Source organism: Martes martes, assembly GCF_963455335.1.
Source record: "Martes martes genome assembly, chromosome: 4".
Taxonomy (NCBI): domain Eukaryota; kingdom Metazoa; phylum Chordata; class Mammalia; order Carnivora; family Mustelidae; genus Martes; species Martes martes.
In genome coordinates, this window is record NC_137891.1 from 179,340,987 (window position 1) to 179,359,413 (window position 18,427).

Here is an 18,427-nt window from a genome sequence, read left to right on the forward strand (position 1 = left end):
AAGGCTGAGAAAGCATACGTCTGTTTCTAAGTCCTTCCCACCCTCATCAGAACACGTGATCACAGTCTTCCCAGTGACTTAGATCTGTGTGCCCATATCGTAGGTAGTGACCTTGTGAGCTCACAGTGTGAGACTGACCTGGATGAACTTTTAAACACACCCACAGCCATATTTTAGTGTCAGGCCAGAGCAGCATAGAGTTTAGTGCTCTGGATTACTGGCTCCTTCACCAGCCAGCAGCATGAACTTAGGGAGATCTGTCTACCTCTTGTGCCTCAGTTTCCTCATCTGTAAAATGAGATATAATAGTACTAACTTCATGGGATTGTTGTAAGGTTGTTTTTCTTAAAGATTTTATTTATTTATTTGAGAGATAGGGAGAGAGAAAGAGCACAGGTAGGGCCAGGGGCAGAGGGAGAAGCTGACTCCCCAGTGAGTGAGGGGCTGGATATGGGGCTCGGTCCGGGGACACTGGGATCATGACCTGAGCCAAAGGCAGATGCTTAACCACTGAGCCACCCAGGGATCCCAGGATTGTTGTAAGGTTCAAAGGTAAAGTCTTAGCAGAGTGCCTGGTATAGAATTAGTGCTCTATTATTCGTATTATTTAAATGTGCACTAATGAAATGAATGTGTATTTACAAATAAAACTCATTAATGAAATGAAAGCCGAAATTTTCACATGCTATTCTGATACTTAATGCACATTTAAGTGGTAATGATAATCATATAATATTATTGTTCAAGATGAGTTCAAGTTAGAAAATTACTTTAAAGAAGAATGTTAAATAAATATGAGTCTAGCCAGATAATTGATATGGCAAAACGGTGAAGACGGGATGTAAATCATGGCATTTGGGGAACATCAGTCTATATATTATTGTATAAGATAGTGTCATCATCTACTTTTCTTATAAATATTTGATGTGTCAAAAAGGTATAGAGACTGATATATGGAAAATCCATATACCACCACTTATGTTGAGAAAATATTAACATATGGTGGAACTCCCCGTAAATGCTCTCTCTCTCTCCCCAGTCGAATTACTTTATGGTTCACCAACTGGGGAGGGAATATTTATGAACCACAATATGTATAACTAGCTAGAATTGTCCCTTTTCTCTGCTCAGTCTAAACTAAGCTCCAGAATGTAGTTTCCCCTGGAGAGACACCTTGAAAGGGTGTGTGTATGTGGAGAGGGGCAGTGGCATCCCAAGAACCCGGTCATCACTTACCAACACCAGTGACATAGAGCAGGGCTTGGACGGGGTTGATCTTGGGTCCATAATATGAAATCTGAACCTAAAAGACAGAGCAAACCACGAAGGTCTTCTCTTAGTCATTCAACAAACACTAACTGGACTCCTGCTCTGTGCCAGTCCAGGGTGAGATGCGGAGGAGACAAGGACGAGCAAGAAGTGGTGCCAGCCTATAGAAACACCCCAACTGGTGTGCATGGGGGGGGGCAAAGAACTCAAATATCTATGATACTTAGATGAGGGCCCTGTGGGAGCCCAGAAATGGTAGGGCTGAGCCAGCCTGGGTGGTATCAGGGAGATACACTTTGAGGGACAAGTAGGAGTTCAGCAGCTGGAGACATGGTGGAGGGGGCATCAGTGGGAGGGCACTGGCTGCAAGTGACAGAAACTGGCTCCAGCAAGCAGAAGGGGTGGAGAGGACCTGCAGAACCAGATCTTGGAAAGGCTGGAGCCCGAGCCCTCTGGGAGCTTTGGGTGGGAGCTGGTCTCTTCAGCGCTGGTGAAGATCAAAAAAACACCAACCCTTACTGCCCAGGGTTCAAAATCCAGGAAGAGTGGATCTGACTGACCCACCCTGGCCAGAGGAGGGCAGAGCACCAGGGTGGACACTTTGAAGTGAAAATGGCAGAGGGGAGTTCCCCAGCGCAAAACCATCGAGCCAGAAGAAGACCCTCTCCCGAGGGGATGGACTGAGGGGTTTGGGTCTGTCCTGCAGGGAGTGGGGATCCAGAGAAATGTCACAGCCACCATCCCCTCATGTCTAGACCACGGCACCAGCCTCTAGTCAACTGCCTGGATCCAATCTACACAGGACACTGCGGCCAGCGGGGTCTTTCTAAGACAAATGCAGACTTGTTTTTCCCTGGATAGTAGGTTTTCACTGGCTTCCTGTTGCCCTTACAAAGTGAGGTCCCTGACGCCAAACTCTCTAATACTGGCTACCTCTCTCCCCCAATTCCGTCTTCACCCTCGTTTCTTGCCATACATCTCTTCCTCAGTTTCCCCAGCACATGCCTGACCATCTCCTCCTCTAGAGTGTGCACACAGGCCACATACCCCATATAGAGTTCTCACTCTGCTTTCCCTCTCTTAGGCAGATCATTCCTACCTCCTTCAGCTTGCCACTTCTTCCAGGAAGTTTTCTTTGGTTGCACCCTCACCAGCCTATGTTGAGGCTCAAGTTCTATGCTCCTATAGTAGGCAAGAACTCTCTGTCCCAAGGGAAGACTGAATGGCCTGTCCTGCTGGAAACAACTGCTCATTGGCCCAGATCTCTGTGGGAACCCCAGAGGAACCTGTTGAGCTTATCTACAGTCAGAGGAGGGTGCAGTGGGCTGAGTGGCGGTCCCCAAAAACATATGTCCACATCCGAATCCCTGAAACCCATGAATGTGACCCATTTGGAAAAAAAGGTCTTTGCAGATGTAATTAAGGGTCTTGAGATGAAATCATCATGGATTATCCAGAGAGATCTTAAATCCAGTGATTAGGGTCCTTATAAGAGTGAAGCAGCATGAGATTTGACAGCTTGGGGAGGGGGAAAAAGACCACAGAAACAGAGACTGGAGTCTAGGAAGCTGAAGGAGGCAAAGAACTGGTTCTTCCCAGAGCCTCCAGGAGGAGGGCTGCTCCGAAGACACTTTGATTTTGAACTTCTGTCCTCCAGAGAGAATATATTTCTGTTGATTTAAGCCAGTAGCTTCTGGTCATTTGTCCAGCAGCCACAGGAAATGGGCATGGACAAGAGCTTCCCAGAGCTGCCTTAGCACTCACCACCACTTATAATGACTTACCTGTATTTTGCCCATAGGTTGTAAGCCCCATGCAGGCTGCAACCTCACCGGTCCTGTTTCCTTCCCTATCCCCAGTGCCTGGCATGTAGGAGGTGAATCCTAAACTTTTGCTGAATGGATGAATTTAGTAAAAACCCGGCTTCCATAACCCTCCAACATCCCTATATTGTCTGCCAGGATTCCGTGGCTGGAACGGTCTCCATAGTATCCAGAGAGGAGGACACTCTGTCAGAGCTAGGGCGGTGGGTCAGTGTGGGGCGGACCGTGAGCAGCTGACCTGCTGCCACCTGCTGACCTCCTCCCACACATCCCACCCCACGGCTGCCACACTCACCTTCTGGTCACCTGTGCTACTGCTGGCAGCTTTTATCCTCAAGCTCACTTCCAGGCTAGGGTCCAGGGACCACTTGGAGGAACCTGTGGTATTCTTCTTGGTTGGAGGGCTGTGGGCAACATCCACGACCACTCCTGGGGACGCATTGATGCTGAAGGACGTGTAGCCCGTGGGGGCAGAGCTGTGGAAGAGATAATAGGGAGATAAAAGGGGCTCCGTGAGGGAGGCGTGGCCCCCCACTGCTCTCCCAACATTCTTCCCTTTCCCCCCAAACCCCACGTGGCAGCCAGTCGACTCTGACCATGGAAATGAAGTAGAGGTTGTTGGTGGGTAGCAAGAAACAAAAAAGAAAATTTCCTGACCTGAAGAGGTTACACTTGGGCTAGGAGAATTGTAGAGGGATGGGCACACAGAGCAGCACAAACTGCTGCTTCTGGCATATGGCGCACCGGTGCTCTGAAGGACCTTCCTCTTGTAAAACAACTAGATCGTGATTAAAATATACTTTTTAGAGCACTACTGAGATCATAAGAGGTAAGAGAGATCTCCAGGGACTCCCTTCTCTGTGTGTGCATGCATCCACACACACATACACACACATGGAGGTTAAATTGAGGAACACCAAAAACAAAGAGGAGATATTAAAGATATCCAGAAAGAAGAGTCGGGTCACCTATGAAGGAATTACTATTAGATTAAAAGCAGGCTTCCTAATAGTAACAACAAAATCCAGAAGACTGTTGAATAACATCTTCAAAGTATTTTGAAAAAAGTATTTTGAAAAAATAACTGTTAATTTTGAATTGTGTACCCCACAAAATTATATATATATATGTGTGTGTGTGTTTGTGTATATATATATATATATATATATATATGAATAATTTGAGAGAGTGAGAGAGAGAGAGAGAGCATGAGTGATGAGGAAAGGTGATGGAGAGGCAGAAGCAGACTCCCTGCTGAGCAGGGAGCCTAATGTGAGGCTTAATCCCGGAACCCCAAGATCCTGACCTGAGCTGATGACAGATGTTTAACTGACTGAACCACCCAGGTGCCCCAAGAAAAAACTGTACAAATAAAAATACCAAAAAGGTAAAAACAAGTCCAAATATATGTATAATCAAAATAAATGTCAATGTATCAATGTTACCAGTGAAAAGAGAGTTTTGACTTAGATAGAGAAACAAAACTCAGCTACATGAAATTTGTAAGAACTACCTAAAATATAAAGATCCAGAAAAGATGAAATTTAAGGGAAAGGAAAAACATACATTAGGACAACATTGACCAAAAGAGGGTTGGGGTGGGTATATTAATATCAGATAAAGTTAATTTTTAGATGAAAAACACACTATTAGCAATAGAGAGGAACACAACCTAATAATTTAAGGTTCAATTCACCCAGAAGATATTCTAAACTTGTATGCACCTAATAACATAGCCCCAATATACATATAAGGCAAAACTGATAGAAATGCAGGGAGAAGTTGACAAACCCATCATCACAGTTGAAGACTGCAAGTCTTCTTTCTCAACCAACAATAGATTAAGCAAACAAAAAAATTAGTAACACAATTAACAAGCTTGATTTGTTATGCATATACGGAATTCCTTGCTCCACAACTAGTAAATATATAGTGCACATGGATCAATAAAAAAACATTGATCACATAGTTAACCATCAAAGCAAGTTGCAGCAAATGTTAAAGGATAGGTCATATACAGTATAGGTAGCACAGTCTTTGATCAGAATGTGACTAAGTTAGGAGTCACTAACATAAAGTCCATTTTTAAGCCCCATACATTTGGAAATTTTAAAACCAGACTTATAGATAATTTACAAGTCAACGGACAATTAATGGAAATTAAATAATAATACTTAGGACTGAGCAATATTTAAAATACTACATTTCAAAACTTTTGTGGGGGGAACTAAAGGTGTTGCTTTGTGCCTTAAATGCTTAGATCTTCAAAAAGAAGAGAAAAGTTAAAAAATAAGTATATAGGAAAAAACAGAAAAACCAAATAGAATGTAATCTCCCAAAACACAGAAAGTAAAGATGGTAGAAATCTGTGAAATATAAAACAAGTAAATCAACAAAGCCAAAATAGACTAATATAACTGGTAAACTTCTGGCAAGATTGATCAAGGGAAAAAAAATAAGAAAAATGAAAAAAATCCCTACAGGAAAGGCAGATTATTTTGTAGATAATTGATAAAAGGTAACAAAACCCCACAGCATGATTACTTGTAACCTCCCCCCCCCCGCAATTTTAAACCTTAAATTTAAAAGAAATACTAAGAATTCAATAACATAGATAGTAAGGTGGAGAGGCAAAAATCAGTTGCATTTCTGTACAGCAGCAGTAAATAGTTAGAAAATAATTTTTACAAACCGATAATAATTTACATTAGAAAAAACACTGTAAAGTACCTAGGATAAATCTAACAAAAGATATGAAAGGATTTTATGGAGAAAACCAAACCAAATCTATTGAAACCATTAGCGAAGACCCAAATTAATAGAAGGAAATAACATGGAATTCCAGGACATTTCATGAAACTTGACAAGTTGATTCCAGGAGTGACATGACAAACCAAGGGATTAACGCAATCAAAGTACTCCTTAAGGAAAAGAAGCAAAAGGTAAAGGACTTGCTCTACCAAGTATGAGTTACCAGGAAGCTATGGATGGTGCTATAATGGCTCAGGCAGGGACAAATGACAGATGTAACTTAAGAGAAACTCTCCCTGAAAGCTGAAACCTCCTACACTGTTGGTGGGAATGTAAGCTGGGGCAGCCACTCTGGAAAACAGTATGGAGGTTCCTCAAAAAGTTGAAAATAGAGCCACCCTATGACCCAGCAATTGTGCTACTGGGTATTTACCCCAAAGATACAAATGTAGTGATCTGAAGGGGTACCTGCACCCCAGTGTTTATAGCAGCAATATCCACAGTAACCAAACTATGGAAAGAGCCTAGATGTCCATCAACAGATGAATGGATAGATGTAGTATATACATACATACATACATACATACATACATACATACATAGACAATGGAATATTATGCAGCAATCAAAAATGAAATCTTGCCATTTGCAATGACACAGATATAACTAGAGTGTATTATGCTAAGTGAAATAAGTCAACCAGAGAAAGACAAGTATCATATGATCTCACTGATATGAAGAATTTGAGAAACAAGAGAGAGGATCATGGAGGAGGGGAGGGAAAAATGAAACAAGAAGAAAACAGAGAGGGAGACAAACCATAAGAGATTCTTAATCTCAGGAAACAAACTGAGGGTTGCTAGAGTGGAGGGGGGTGGGAGGGATGGGGTGGCTGGGTGATGGACATTGGGGAGGGTATGTGTTATGGTGAGTGCTGTGAATTGTGTAAGACCTGTACCCCTGAAATAAATAATATATTATATGTTAATTAAAAAGAGAGAGAGAGAGATTCTCCTTGACCTGCGACTGAAGTGATCTTGTAAATAAGCAGGCAAAGGGAAGATTATGTAACAAATGGTGCTGGGACAATTGCTTGCTCATAGGGAAAATAGTTAAGTTGGATAAATAATTAAATCAATCCCATCCTCACACCATATACAAAAACAAGCTCCAGGTGGATTTAAGGCTTAAAAATGAAAGGTAAAAATTTGAATTTTTTAAAAAATAGATTTTATTTTTTAGAGAAGCTTTAGGATCACAGCAAAATTGGGTGGAAGGTATAAAGATTTTCCATATATCTCCTGCCCTCCACCCCCATGCACAGCCTCTCCCATTATCAGCATCATCCACTGGAGTGGTACACTCATTAAAATTGATAGGCCTACATCAATATATCATAATAATCCAAAGTCTGCAGTTTACATTATGTTTTGCTCTTGGTGTTGTACAGTCTATGAATTTAAACAAATGTATGCATGATGACATGTATCTACCATTATGGTATCATACAGAGTAGTATCATTGCCCTGAAAATCCTCTGTACTTGTGATTGAGTTCCAGTTTCAAAGCATTATGGTCTGAGAATATGCAGGGAATAATCTCAATCTTTTGGTATCGGTTGAGAACTGATTTGTGACCCAGTATGTGGTCTATTCTAGAGAAAGTTCCATGTATGTTCGAGAAGAATGAGTATTCTGTTGTTTTAGGGTGGAACGTTCTGTATATGTCTATGAACTCCATCTGGTCCAATGCATCATTCAAAGCTCTTGTTTCTTTGTTGATTTTCTGCTTAGAGGATCTGTCTGTTGCTGAGAGTGGAGTGTTGAGGTCTCCTACTATTAGTGTATTATTATCAATATGTCTCTTTATTTTGGTTAATAGTTGGCATATGTAGTTGGCGGCTCCCATGTTGGGGACATAGATATTTACAATCGTTAGATCCTCTTGTTCGATAGCCCCTTTTAGCATGATATAGTGTCCTTCTATATCTCTAACTACAGTGTTTAGCTTAAAATCTAATTTGTCTGATACGAGAATTGCTACCCCAGCTTTCTTTTGAGGTCCATTGGCATGAAAAATGGTTCTCCATCCCTTCAATTTCAGTCTGGATGTATCTTTAGGTTCAAAATGAGTCTCTTGTAGACAGCATATGGATGGGTCCTGTCTTTTTATCCAATCTGCAACCCTGTGCCATTTCATGGGAGCATTTAGGCCATTCACGTTGAGAGTGATTATCGATAGATAGGATTTTATTGTCGTCATGTTTCCTGTGAAGTCTTTGTTTCTATAGGTAGTCTCTGTAAATTTCTGCTCTATGTCACTCTCGGGGGTCTTTCTCCTTTTGTAGAAACCCCCTTAATATTTCTTGCAGGGCTGGCTTTGTGGTCACATATTCTTTCAGTTTCTGCTGGTCTTGGAAGCTCCTGGTCTCTCTGTCCATCTGAACGACAGCCTTGCTGGATAAAGTATCCTTCAAAATCCTAGAGGAGAACATAGGCAGTAACCTTTTGACATAGGTCACAGCAATTTCTTTCAAAACACGTCTCCAAAGGCAAGGGAAACAAAAGTGAAAAAGAACTTTTGGGACTTCATCAAGATAAAAAGGTTCTGCACAGCAAAGGAAACAGTCAACAAAACAAAGAGACAACCCATGGAATGGGAGAAGATATTTGCAAATGACACCACAGATAAAGAGCTGGTATCCAAGATCTATAAAGAACTTTCCAAACCAAACATGCAAAAAACAAATAATCAAGTCAAATAATGGGCAGAAGACATGAACAGACACTTCTCCAAAGAAGACGTATAAATGGCTAGCAGACACATAAAAAAATGTTCATCATCATTAGCAATCAGGGCGATTCAAATCAAACCCACATTGAGATACCACCTTACACTAGTTAGAATGGCAAAAAATTGATAAGACAAGAACAACAAATGTTGGAAAGGTTGTGGAGAAAGGGGAACCCTCTTACACTGTTGGTGGGAATGCAAGTTGGTGCAGCCAATTTAGAAAACCGTGTGGAGGTTCCTCAAAAAGTTAAAAATAGGGCCAGGCTCTCTGCTCAGCAGGGAGCCTGTTTCCCCCCTCTCTCTGCCTGCTTCTCTGCCTGCTTGTGCTCTCTGTCTCTCTCTCTCTCTGTCAAATAAATAAAAAAAATCTTTCAAAAAAAGTTAAAAATAGGGCAATTGCACTACTGGGTACTTACCCCAAAGATACAGATGTAGTGAAAAGAAGGGTCATATGGACCCCAATGTTTATAGCAGCAATGTCCTCAATAGCCAAACTGTGGAAAGAGCTGAGATGCCCTTCAACAGGTGAATGAATAAAGATGGTGTAGTCCATACATACAATGGAATATTACTTAGTCATCAGAAAAGATGAATACCCAACATTTGCATCAACATGGATGGGACTGGAGGAAATTATGCTGAGTGAAATAAGTCAAGCAGAGAAAGTCAATTATCCTATGGTTTCACTTATTTGGTGGCACATAAGGAATAACATGGAGGACATTAGGAGAAGAAAGTGGAAAATGAAGGGGGTAGAATCAGAGGGGGAGATGAACAATGAAAGACTATGGACTCTGGAAATCAAACTGAGGGTTTTAGAGGGGAGGGGGTTGTATGGGATGGGTGAGTCTGGTGATGGGTATCAAGGAGGGCATGTACTGCATGGAGCACTTGGTGTTATACGCAAACAATGAATCATGGAACACTACATCAAAAACTAATAATATACTGTATGGTGACTAACATAATTTTAAAAGTTATACCGAAGAAAAAAAAAATCCTCTGTGTTCTGCCTATTTATCCCTTGTTCCCCCAACCCCTGGCAACCACTGATCTTTTACTGTTGCCATAGTTTTGTCTTTTCCAGAATGTCATACAGTCAGGATCACATGGTATGTAACCTTTTTAAAAATTATTATTATGTTATGTTAGTCATCACACAGTACATCATTAGTTTTTGATGTAGTGTTCCATGATTCATTTTTTGCATATAAACCCAGTGCTCCATGCAATCTGTGTCTTCCTTAATATCCGTCACTAGGCTCACCCAACCCCCCACACTGCTCCCTTCTAAAACTCCCAGTTGTTTCCCAGAGTCCATAGTCTTTTATGGCTCATCTCCCCCTCTGATTTCCCCCTCTTTCATTTTCCCCTGCCTTCTCCTAATGTCTTCCATGTTATTCCTTATGTTCCACAAATAAGTGAAACCATATGATAATTGATTTTCTCTGCTTGACTTATTTCACTCAGCATAATCTCCTCCAGTCCCATCCATGTTGATGCAAAAGTTGTTCATCCTTTCTGGTGACTGAGTAATATTTCATTGTATATATGGACCGCAACTTCTTTATCCATTCACCTGTTGAAGGGCATCTGAGCTCTCTCCACAGTTTGGTTATTGTGGACATTGCTGCTATGAACATTGGGGTGCATGTGGCCCTTCTTTTTCCTACATCTGTATCTTTGGGATAAATACCCAGTAGTGCAATCGCTGGCTCATAGGGTAGCTATGTAGCCTTTTCAAATTGGCTTCTCTCTTAGTAATATCCATTTTAAGTTTCCTCCATGCCCTTTTATGGCTTGATAGCTCATTTCTTTTTAGCACTGAATAATATTCCATTGTCTGGATGGACCACAGTTTCTTTATCCATTCACCTACTGAGAGACTTCTTGGTTGCGTCCAAGTTTTGGCAATTATGAACAAAGCTGCTATAAATATCAGTGTGCAAATTTTGTGTGGACACAAGTTTTCAACCTCTTTGGATAAATACCAAGGAGTGCAATTACTGGACTGTATGGTAAGAGTATGTTTAATTTTGTAGGAAACCACCAAATTGTCTTCCAAAGTGGCTGTACCATCTTGCATGATCACCAGTGGTGAAATGAGAATTCGTGTTCTTCCACATCCGCTCCAGCATTTTGTGCTCTCAGTGTTCTGGATCTTGGCCATTCTAATAGGTGTGAAGTGGCATCTTATGGTTGTTTTAATTCGCATTTCCTGAGTGACATATCACGTGGGGCATCTTTCCCACATGCCTACCTGCCATCTGTGTATCTCCTTTGGTGAGGTGTCTGTTAAGATCTTTAGCCCTTTTTCCAACCAGGTCGTTTGTTATTGTTGTTTTAAAGTTCTTTGTATATTTTGGATAGCAATCCTTTATTAGATATATCTTTTATTAATATTTTCTCCCAGTCTGTGGTTTGTCTTTCTTATTCACTTGACAGTCTTTTTTAGGGCAGAACTTTTAAATTTTAATAAAGTCCAACTTATCAATTCTTTCTTTTCTTTTCTGGATTATGCCTTTTGTATTTTACCTAAAGAGTCATTGCCAAGGTCATCTAGAGTTGTCCAGTTGTTCCAGCACCATTTGTTGAAAAAACTACTTTTTTTTTCCCATTGTATTGTCTTTGCTTTTTGACAAATGTCAGTTGATTATATTTACATGGATCCATTTCTAGTTCTCTATTCTGTTCTATTTATTTATTTCTCTATTCCTTTGCCAGTACCACACCCTCTTGATTTTAGCTTTATAATAAGTCTTTATAATATAGTTTCAGCCCTCCAACTTTATTCTTCTCCTTCAAAACTGTTAGCTATTCTGAGTTTTTTCCCTCTCCATAGAAACTTTAGAATCAGTTTGTCAATATCCACAAAATGGGATTGCATTGAATCTATACATCAAGCTGGGAAGAACATCTTGGCAATGCTGAATCTTCCTATCCATGAACATGGAATATCTCTTCAATTATTTACTTCTTTGACTTCTTTCATCAGGGTCTTGCCATTTCCTCATACAGATATTATACATATTTTATAGATTTATACCTAAGTATTTAATTTGGGGGAGTACAAATGTAAATGGTACTCTGTTTTTAATTTTCAAACTCCACTTGTTTGTTGCTGGTAGGTAGGAAAATGATGGACTTTTCTACATTAACACTGTATTCTATAGCCTTGCCATAATTGCTTGTTAGTGTTTTTTGGGGGGAGGGCTAAGGGTTTTTTTTGTTGTTGTTATTAATTCATTTGGAGTTTCTACATAGATAATCTTGTCATCTGAGAAGAAAGATAGGTTTATTTCTTTCTTTCAAAAATTAGTATCTCTCTTATTTCCTTTTCTAGTCTCATTGCATTGGCTAGGAATTTTAGTATGATGTTGAAAAGCAGTAGTGAGTGGGGACATCTTTACCTTTCTCCTCATTTTAGTGGGAAAGCTGCAAGTTTCTCACCATTTGATGTTATCTGTAGGGTTTTTTGTTGGTAGACTATCAGGTTGAGGAAAATTCCCCTCTAAGTTTACTGAGAGTTTTATCATAAACAGGTGTTTGCATCTTTTAAAAGAAGAAGACAAAAGCATCTTTATGTCCTTTCTTAAACAGGGCATAAAACCAATAACCATTAAAGAAAAGATTTTAAGTTCAACTAGGGAGAATAAATAACTTTTGTTCATCAAAAGACACTATAAAGAGAAAAGATTTAGCATAATCTACAGAGAAGATATTCACAACATCAAACCAAAAAGGTTAAGCACCTAGAATATGTAAAGAACTTGGGTGAATCAATATGAAAAAGATAACTCAATAGAAAAAAAAATAGCTAACGATATGAACAGATATTCAGAGAGGCTGCAGCAGAGAAGTTTGACAAACATGTGAAGAGTCACTCCATCCCACTCATGAGTAAGGAAACAAAAATATCCAGGCCCTAGCGGGACTGGGGTACTACCCTGACTGAACTGGTGAAAAATAACACTGTGGACAGTTCAAAGGCAACCCTAACACACTGCTCAGAGGAGTGTGAACTTTATCACTCTGTAAAACAACTTGGTGTTCTGTTTGAAGTCAAACATCGGCCCGCCCCTAACCCAGCAATCCACCGCAAGGCAGACACCCCAGAGCATCCCTGGCACGTGTCCACCAGGAGACATGTCCGGGATCGTTCAGAGCAGCACTTTCTGTAACAGTGAGTGACCCACAGACAGTGGAAGGACTAGAGCATCGTAGCAGATTCAGACCACGATGGAGACTCCCTGGAAAGGCAGAGCTCGCTCCCCAAGGATGCAAAGATGTGTGTTAGGATTGTGTTTTCTGTTTTTATTCTTGTCATAAAGTTCTTAATCTCTGTATCAAAAGCTACATGTATTCCTTCTAGAGAATTAGGAAAACACAGGAAAAGTCTGTGAGAGGGAGACCTCAAAGATGGTCTCCAGTAATCCCCACCTCTGGTGCTCACGCCCTTGTGTAAATCCCTCCTCGGGGAGGGTGGAAAGGGCCTCGCGACGGCCTTCTGGCCAATGGGAAAAGCCAAAGGGATGGGTTGTCATGTCTGTGATAAGGTTACAAAAGACCCCTTCTCTCTCCCCCCATTTCTCTCCCTCTCTCCCCCCCGTCATTGGCTTCCTCACCTTGATGGAGCAAGCCACCAGCAACCATACGGGGGGGCCTAGAAGCAGAGCCTGCCTCAGCCAAGCCTCAGCATGGCTATAACCACACTGGCACCTTGACCCTGACCGCTGAGGCCCGAGGCGGAGGACTCAGCTAAGCCACGCAGGAGTCCTGCCCCACAGAAACAGTAAGATAATAGCCACTACTGTTTCAAGCCACTGGGTTTGTGGACTATTTGTCCCACGGTGATCCTTAGCTAATAGAGGACTAACAAGGAAGACAGGAGGAGAGAGGCAGACAGGGAGGAAGGAAGGAGGAGAGGGAATGGAGGGAGGGAGGGAGGGAGGGAGGGAGGGAATGAGTAGGAGGGAAGAACTGCCTGGAAGAAAATGGAATATTACCACTTAGGGACCATCATGGATGGACATTTTGATTATTTTCTTTCAGGAGACAAATTTTTAAAATCTGTTTTGAAGGACCAAGAAGTAGATGAAAAAAGAAACACATGTCCCCTGACACTCTCCCAGTCTCTGTTCCCAGATTTCCTTTCATGTGTTACCCAGTCCCCCACCCCCACCCCTGGCTCTCACGCCATCCACACAAAGTCAAGCTCAGGTTCTTAGCCTTCAAGGACAGCGAGCATTTACAGAGCATTCACTCTGCTCCAGGCCCCGAACACGTTCTTTCACACACATCAGCTCACTGAGTTTTCACCACCAACCTTCTTTCCATCTCACAGGTGCAGGAACTGAGGCAGAGGGCTGAAGACACTCGCCAAGGTCAGCTTTAGGCATTGCTCGTCTTTGCTCTGTCACGGGGTCGGGATGGTGCCAGCGCCCTCCATTCATGCATGCCACCTCTACCTTCTCTCCATACCGCAGTCACACCGAGCCCCTCGTGCCACCCCTCACCTCCCCAGATGTACGTGTCCATGCTGTGAGCCAGACCTTGAGCTGGGGGAACGGAGGACGGGGTGGGGGCAAGCTCCATGGTCCCAGGGGCTCCTGGCTAGGAGGAGCCCGATCTGCAGTCCCGTTGTGGGCTCCCCCAAGCCTTCCTTGACAAGGTCACCATGCCACATCTACTAAACTCCACTAGTGGGTGTCCCTGCCACTGGGATTGGACCTGGAATTGATGTTCTTTCCTTTGGCTGTTTTCCAGACCCTCTCAGGTCCCCAAACAAGGGACTTTCAAAAACATAAGGGGGTTTTCACTGAGGGGGGGGGGTCGGGGAGCAGCCATGTGTGCTGTCGTGAGACAATCCGGAGCTGGTCTTGCAGTGATTTCTACTAGCCTCTGCAGAGCCAGCACTGAGAGCTTGAGCCCCAGACAAGTGACCACATCCCTCCAACTCCTGAATCCAGCATCTCCTTCCCTACGACCCCAGGCTGGACAGCACTTAGCATCTGCGACTCTCGCGTTCAGTGGCTCACGCAATCCTTACAGGAAGGGGGACTGCTCTGAGGACACTCAGCATGCCTGATGTGGTTTCATCCTCACCACAACCCAACAGCACGGATGTTAATGTTCCCATTTTACAGGTGGGTAAACTGAGGCTCGGAGACATCCATGCTCCCCACTGGCACACTGAGTAACTGTCTGCTGAGAAGGAGACACTGGGAGGAAGAGGACAAGCCCCCTGACTGCAGCATCAGAATGCCCACCATCTTCCATGGTTGGTGACTTCCAGACCCTCCCCACCCACAACATTCCAGGCCTTGCAAGTCCTCTGGAAGGTGCGTGAGCTCCATCAACCAGGCAGCGGGGCCCAACGAGGCCAGTGGCACAGCACTCAGAGGCCAGGTGTGCTAGGGAAGCAAGTGAATTTGGGGTCAGGCAGTCCTGGGTTTGAATTTCCTGGCTTGATCGCCTTGAATTTGCATGACCTTGAAACCTCAGTTTACTCATCTCTAAACCGGGCTCATTAGAAATCATGGACCGAAGGACCTGGCACATAGTAGCCAGGGTCACGCTACCTCCCTGATTCCAGACACAAGCATCCCAGAAAGCCCTCGACGACGCGTTTCAATATTTGTCTCGGGTCGGTGGGATTTCGTCCGAGTATAATCGACGTGCTTCTCATTACGGGAAAAGTACTTCCCAAATGTAGAATGAAAATCACAAGCGGCAGCTCTGGAAGAGGTTCCCCACACCCCTGGGTCTGCTCCTGCCTCTGCAGCGCTGTCTTTCTCCCCCCCGGGGGCCTCTGAGCCCAGCGGCAGAGGACACGGCTCCAGCAGGGGCATGGAGCGCGCGTGTGCTGGGAGGAGGTCAGGGGAGCGGAGCTGGGGAGGAGGCAGTGCCAACCCCATCTGTGTTTCCAGAAGGGAATTCAGGCCACAGTCAGTGTGGTGGCGGCTGGCCCGGGGCTGCTGTTAAGAATGGGTGGGAAGTGAGGGGGTGAGGTCCCAGAGCCTGGTTTAAATCCTGGCTCCCTCACCTACCAGCCGTGTGGCTTTACGTGGTTAGTGGACCTCTCAGAGCCTCAGCTTCCCCTTCTGTAAAATGGGAATAACAGCACTGCCTGCCTCCTAAGGCTGATGACTGAGGTCTGTGCAGGCAGTGGGCTGGAACCGGCAGCCATTGTCGCGGGGGATGGGCAGGGCGTGGAATGTCTCACTGAAGGAGGAGCTCACTCTCGGAAGAGTCAGACGGCCTCGGATGACATTGGTCTCTCTTTATCCTTCACCACTCGACCTCTCCATCCCCTGCCTCCTCGCCACAGCTCCAGACAACCCCCCAGAACTTTACTGCTGCTCTACCATGGCCCAGGGTCAGGCAGTCAGTGACACTTGGAGGAAATGTCCCAGACACTCCTGTGGGCACGTACTAGGACCACTGAGGTCCAGCCTGGGTGGGAGGAACCCCGGGGCGGCCACTACGATTATCGATAACGACACTGACCATGCACACTTGCTGAGCGTCCCTAGACCATTTTGTGTCACTGGAGCCTGGCGCAGGCTGGGCACATAGTAGGCGTGCAGCTGGTATTTGTTGGGTGAATGGATGCATGGGTGGATGAAAATCCACCAGCAATATGTCCAGCTCTGCGCTAAGTACTTACACACTCCCATGGCCTTTCACATTCAATCCCTCTAACCACCCTATGTAGTAGGTATCATCCCCATTTCACAGATGAGGGACCTGAGGCTCAGTTGGCCAACAGCGGGGCAGGTTTCCCGCCCCAGCCTCTCCCCCGTGGAGGGAGGCTTGGCTGAGAGGTGTGTGTGTGGGGTAACGAACTGCACCGTGAACCAGGTGTGGGTCATGGAGTCCAGGGCCTCGCCTTCCTTCCAGGGCACACCTGCTGTGTGACTTTTGGCAAGTCACAGACCCTCTCTGAGCTCCACTGCCTTAATGGTGAAAGGAGAAGGTCTTGCTTGCCCTGTGACAATTCACCTATGGTGAGGCCCTGGGGAACGCTCACCTGGAGTCCAGCACATCCCAGGACCACTCGAGCCTCACCCCTCCAGCATCTCCCCTGGCAGCAGCTACAGAGGCTGCGGCCCGAAGCCTGAGCCAACCCCACGTCCTGCGTCTGCAGAACCTGCTCATCCAGCATCGGTGGGCCTGTCCCCCGCCCCCAGAATGTCCCTGCTCACCTGTAGACATCCAGCTGAGTCTCGGTGCCCAGCACACACACGGCATGGGTGGGCTGCTCCGGGGTCACGTGGATCACCGCGCCCTGGGCCATAATCCCGCCAGCCCGTCCCTCCAGCTGCAGGAAGCCCCTTGGCTGGTTCCTTTATAGGGCCCAGCAGAGCCATGAGTCAGCACCTGTGGTTTACAGGCTACTTAGCCCCTCCCCACGCAGATCCCGGGGCGTGTACTCTCGCTGCTCTTCCTGCCCAGGAGCTGCCCCTCCGACCCGCATGAGTGTCAATGTCAGAATCACGCTAGGCTGGCTCTGTTAGTCTCCTGGGAAGGGTCAGGGGCTCAGGAAGCTGAGAGTGCAGGTCTGGGTCCTCATGTCACAGCCACCTGCATGCCTGGGGCCCTGAACACCGGGGTCCATCCAACGTGGGTATCAGAGAGGAAGACGCAAGAAAAGCAGGGAGCTCGGGGGATCGTGGCAAGGAGGTCACCCCTGGGCTATGCACTTGAGGACCGAGCTGGCTTGGGACCAGTCTCCCCAGGCTGGACCACCCACGTGACAGCTCACCTTCTTGGGTGTGTTCTGTGCACCTGCCAGCTCTCTCTGCCCCTCACGTGGACTCACCCACTGAGGCAGGCCAGTGGGGTAAACACTATCATTATTCCCCACCTGGTCCTCGTGGCAGCTCTCAGAGATCAGAATCACTATGATTCCCATGTTACAGAAGAAACTGAGGCACAGAGAAGCCAAGTAATACTTCCAAGGTTCCACAACGGGTAGAGTGGGCGTCCAGGCCCCAGACCGCCTTCTCGAGGCTCAAAGCCTGTCTGCTGTGCCGGGGGTGATGTGGCCACGTGACCCGCCGGTGTGTCCACACAGCTGGCCTTAATAAACCCACTTTCTCCAGCTGGGCCCAGGGTTAGGACTCCTCTGAGCTCCGGCTGGAAGCCGGGTGAGGGGGCTATCCACTGCCAGACTTGAGAAGGCCCTCACCACCAGATCCAGTCATCCTGGGGATGGGAGACTGAGGCCCAGAGGGCCGTGGTGTGCCCACTGTCACACAGCAAATCAGTGGCAGGGCCGGGCTCTAACCCAAGCCTTAGGTCTCCTGGTGTGATTTTCTATTTTTTCCTTTCCCCCTCCATTTTTCTTCAGCCTCTTGGGGTTTACACTGGCTATGAATAAGCCACAGAGAGAACAAGCCCAAAGCAGTTTTATTAATTCAACAAATATTTCTTGATTGCCTGCTGTTAGCCAGGCCCTGTTTGGGGCACTGAGGACGCAAAGTGAATAAAGCAGACAAATAATTCTGTCTTCGTGGAACGTTTTTTCTTTTAATAGAAAGAAACAACCAATAGGCAATAAATATAATAAGTGAATTACATAGTATATTAGCATTGTGGAAAAATGAAACAAGAGGGCGTGGGGTAGATTGCCATTTCAAATAGTGTGGTCAGAAGAGAGGACATCTGAGCAGACTTGAGGGAGGTGACAATGTGGATATTTAGGGGGAGAATATTCCAGGTTGAGGAAAGAGCACAACTCGTGCAAAGGCCCTGAGGCAGAGACATGCCTGGAACATGGCTGGATC

At 45.1% G+C, this 18,427-nt stretch overlaps 1 protein-coding gene across 1 annotated transcript in view; it reads right to left on the minus strand.

Moving 5' to 3' along the window:
- PADI4 (peptidyl arginine deiminase 4) overlaps positions 1 to 16,981 on the minus strand; it is a 36,255-nt gene extending 19,274 nt beyond the window's left edge. Inside the window, exons 1-3 of the mRNA XM_080803063.1 lie at positions 16,844 to 16,981; positions 3,388 to 3,568; positions 1,237 to 1,303 (exon numbers count right to left, since the gene is read on the minus strand). Of these exons, the coding sequence (XP_080659189.1) occupies positions 1,237 to 1,303; positions 3,388 to 3,568; positions 16,844 to 16,935 (340 nt within the window). The 5' untranslated portion in view covers positions 16,936 to 16,981. The remainder of the gene's footprint in view (positions 1 to 1,236; positions 1,304 to 3,387; positions 3,569 to 16,843) is intronic.
- Between the last annotated feature and the right edge of the window lie 1,446 nt (positions 16,982 to 18,427).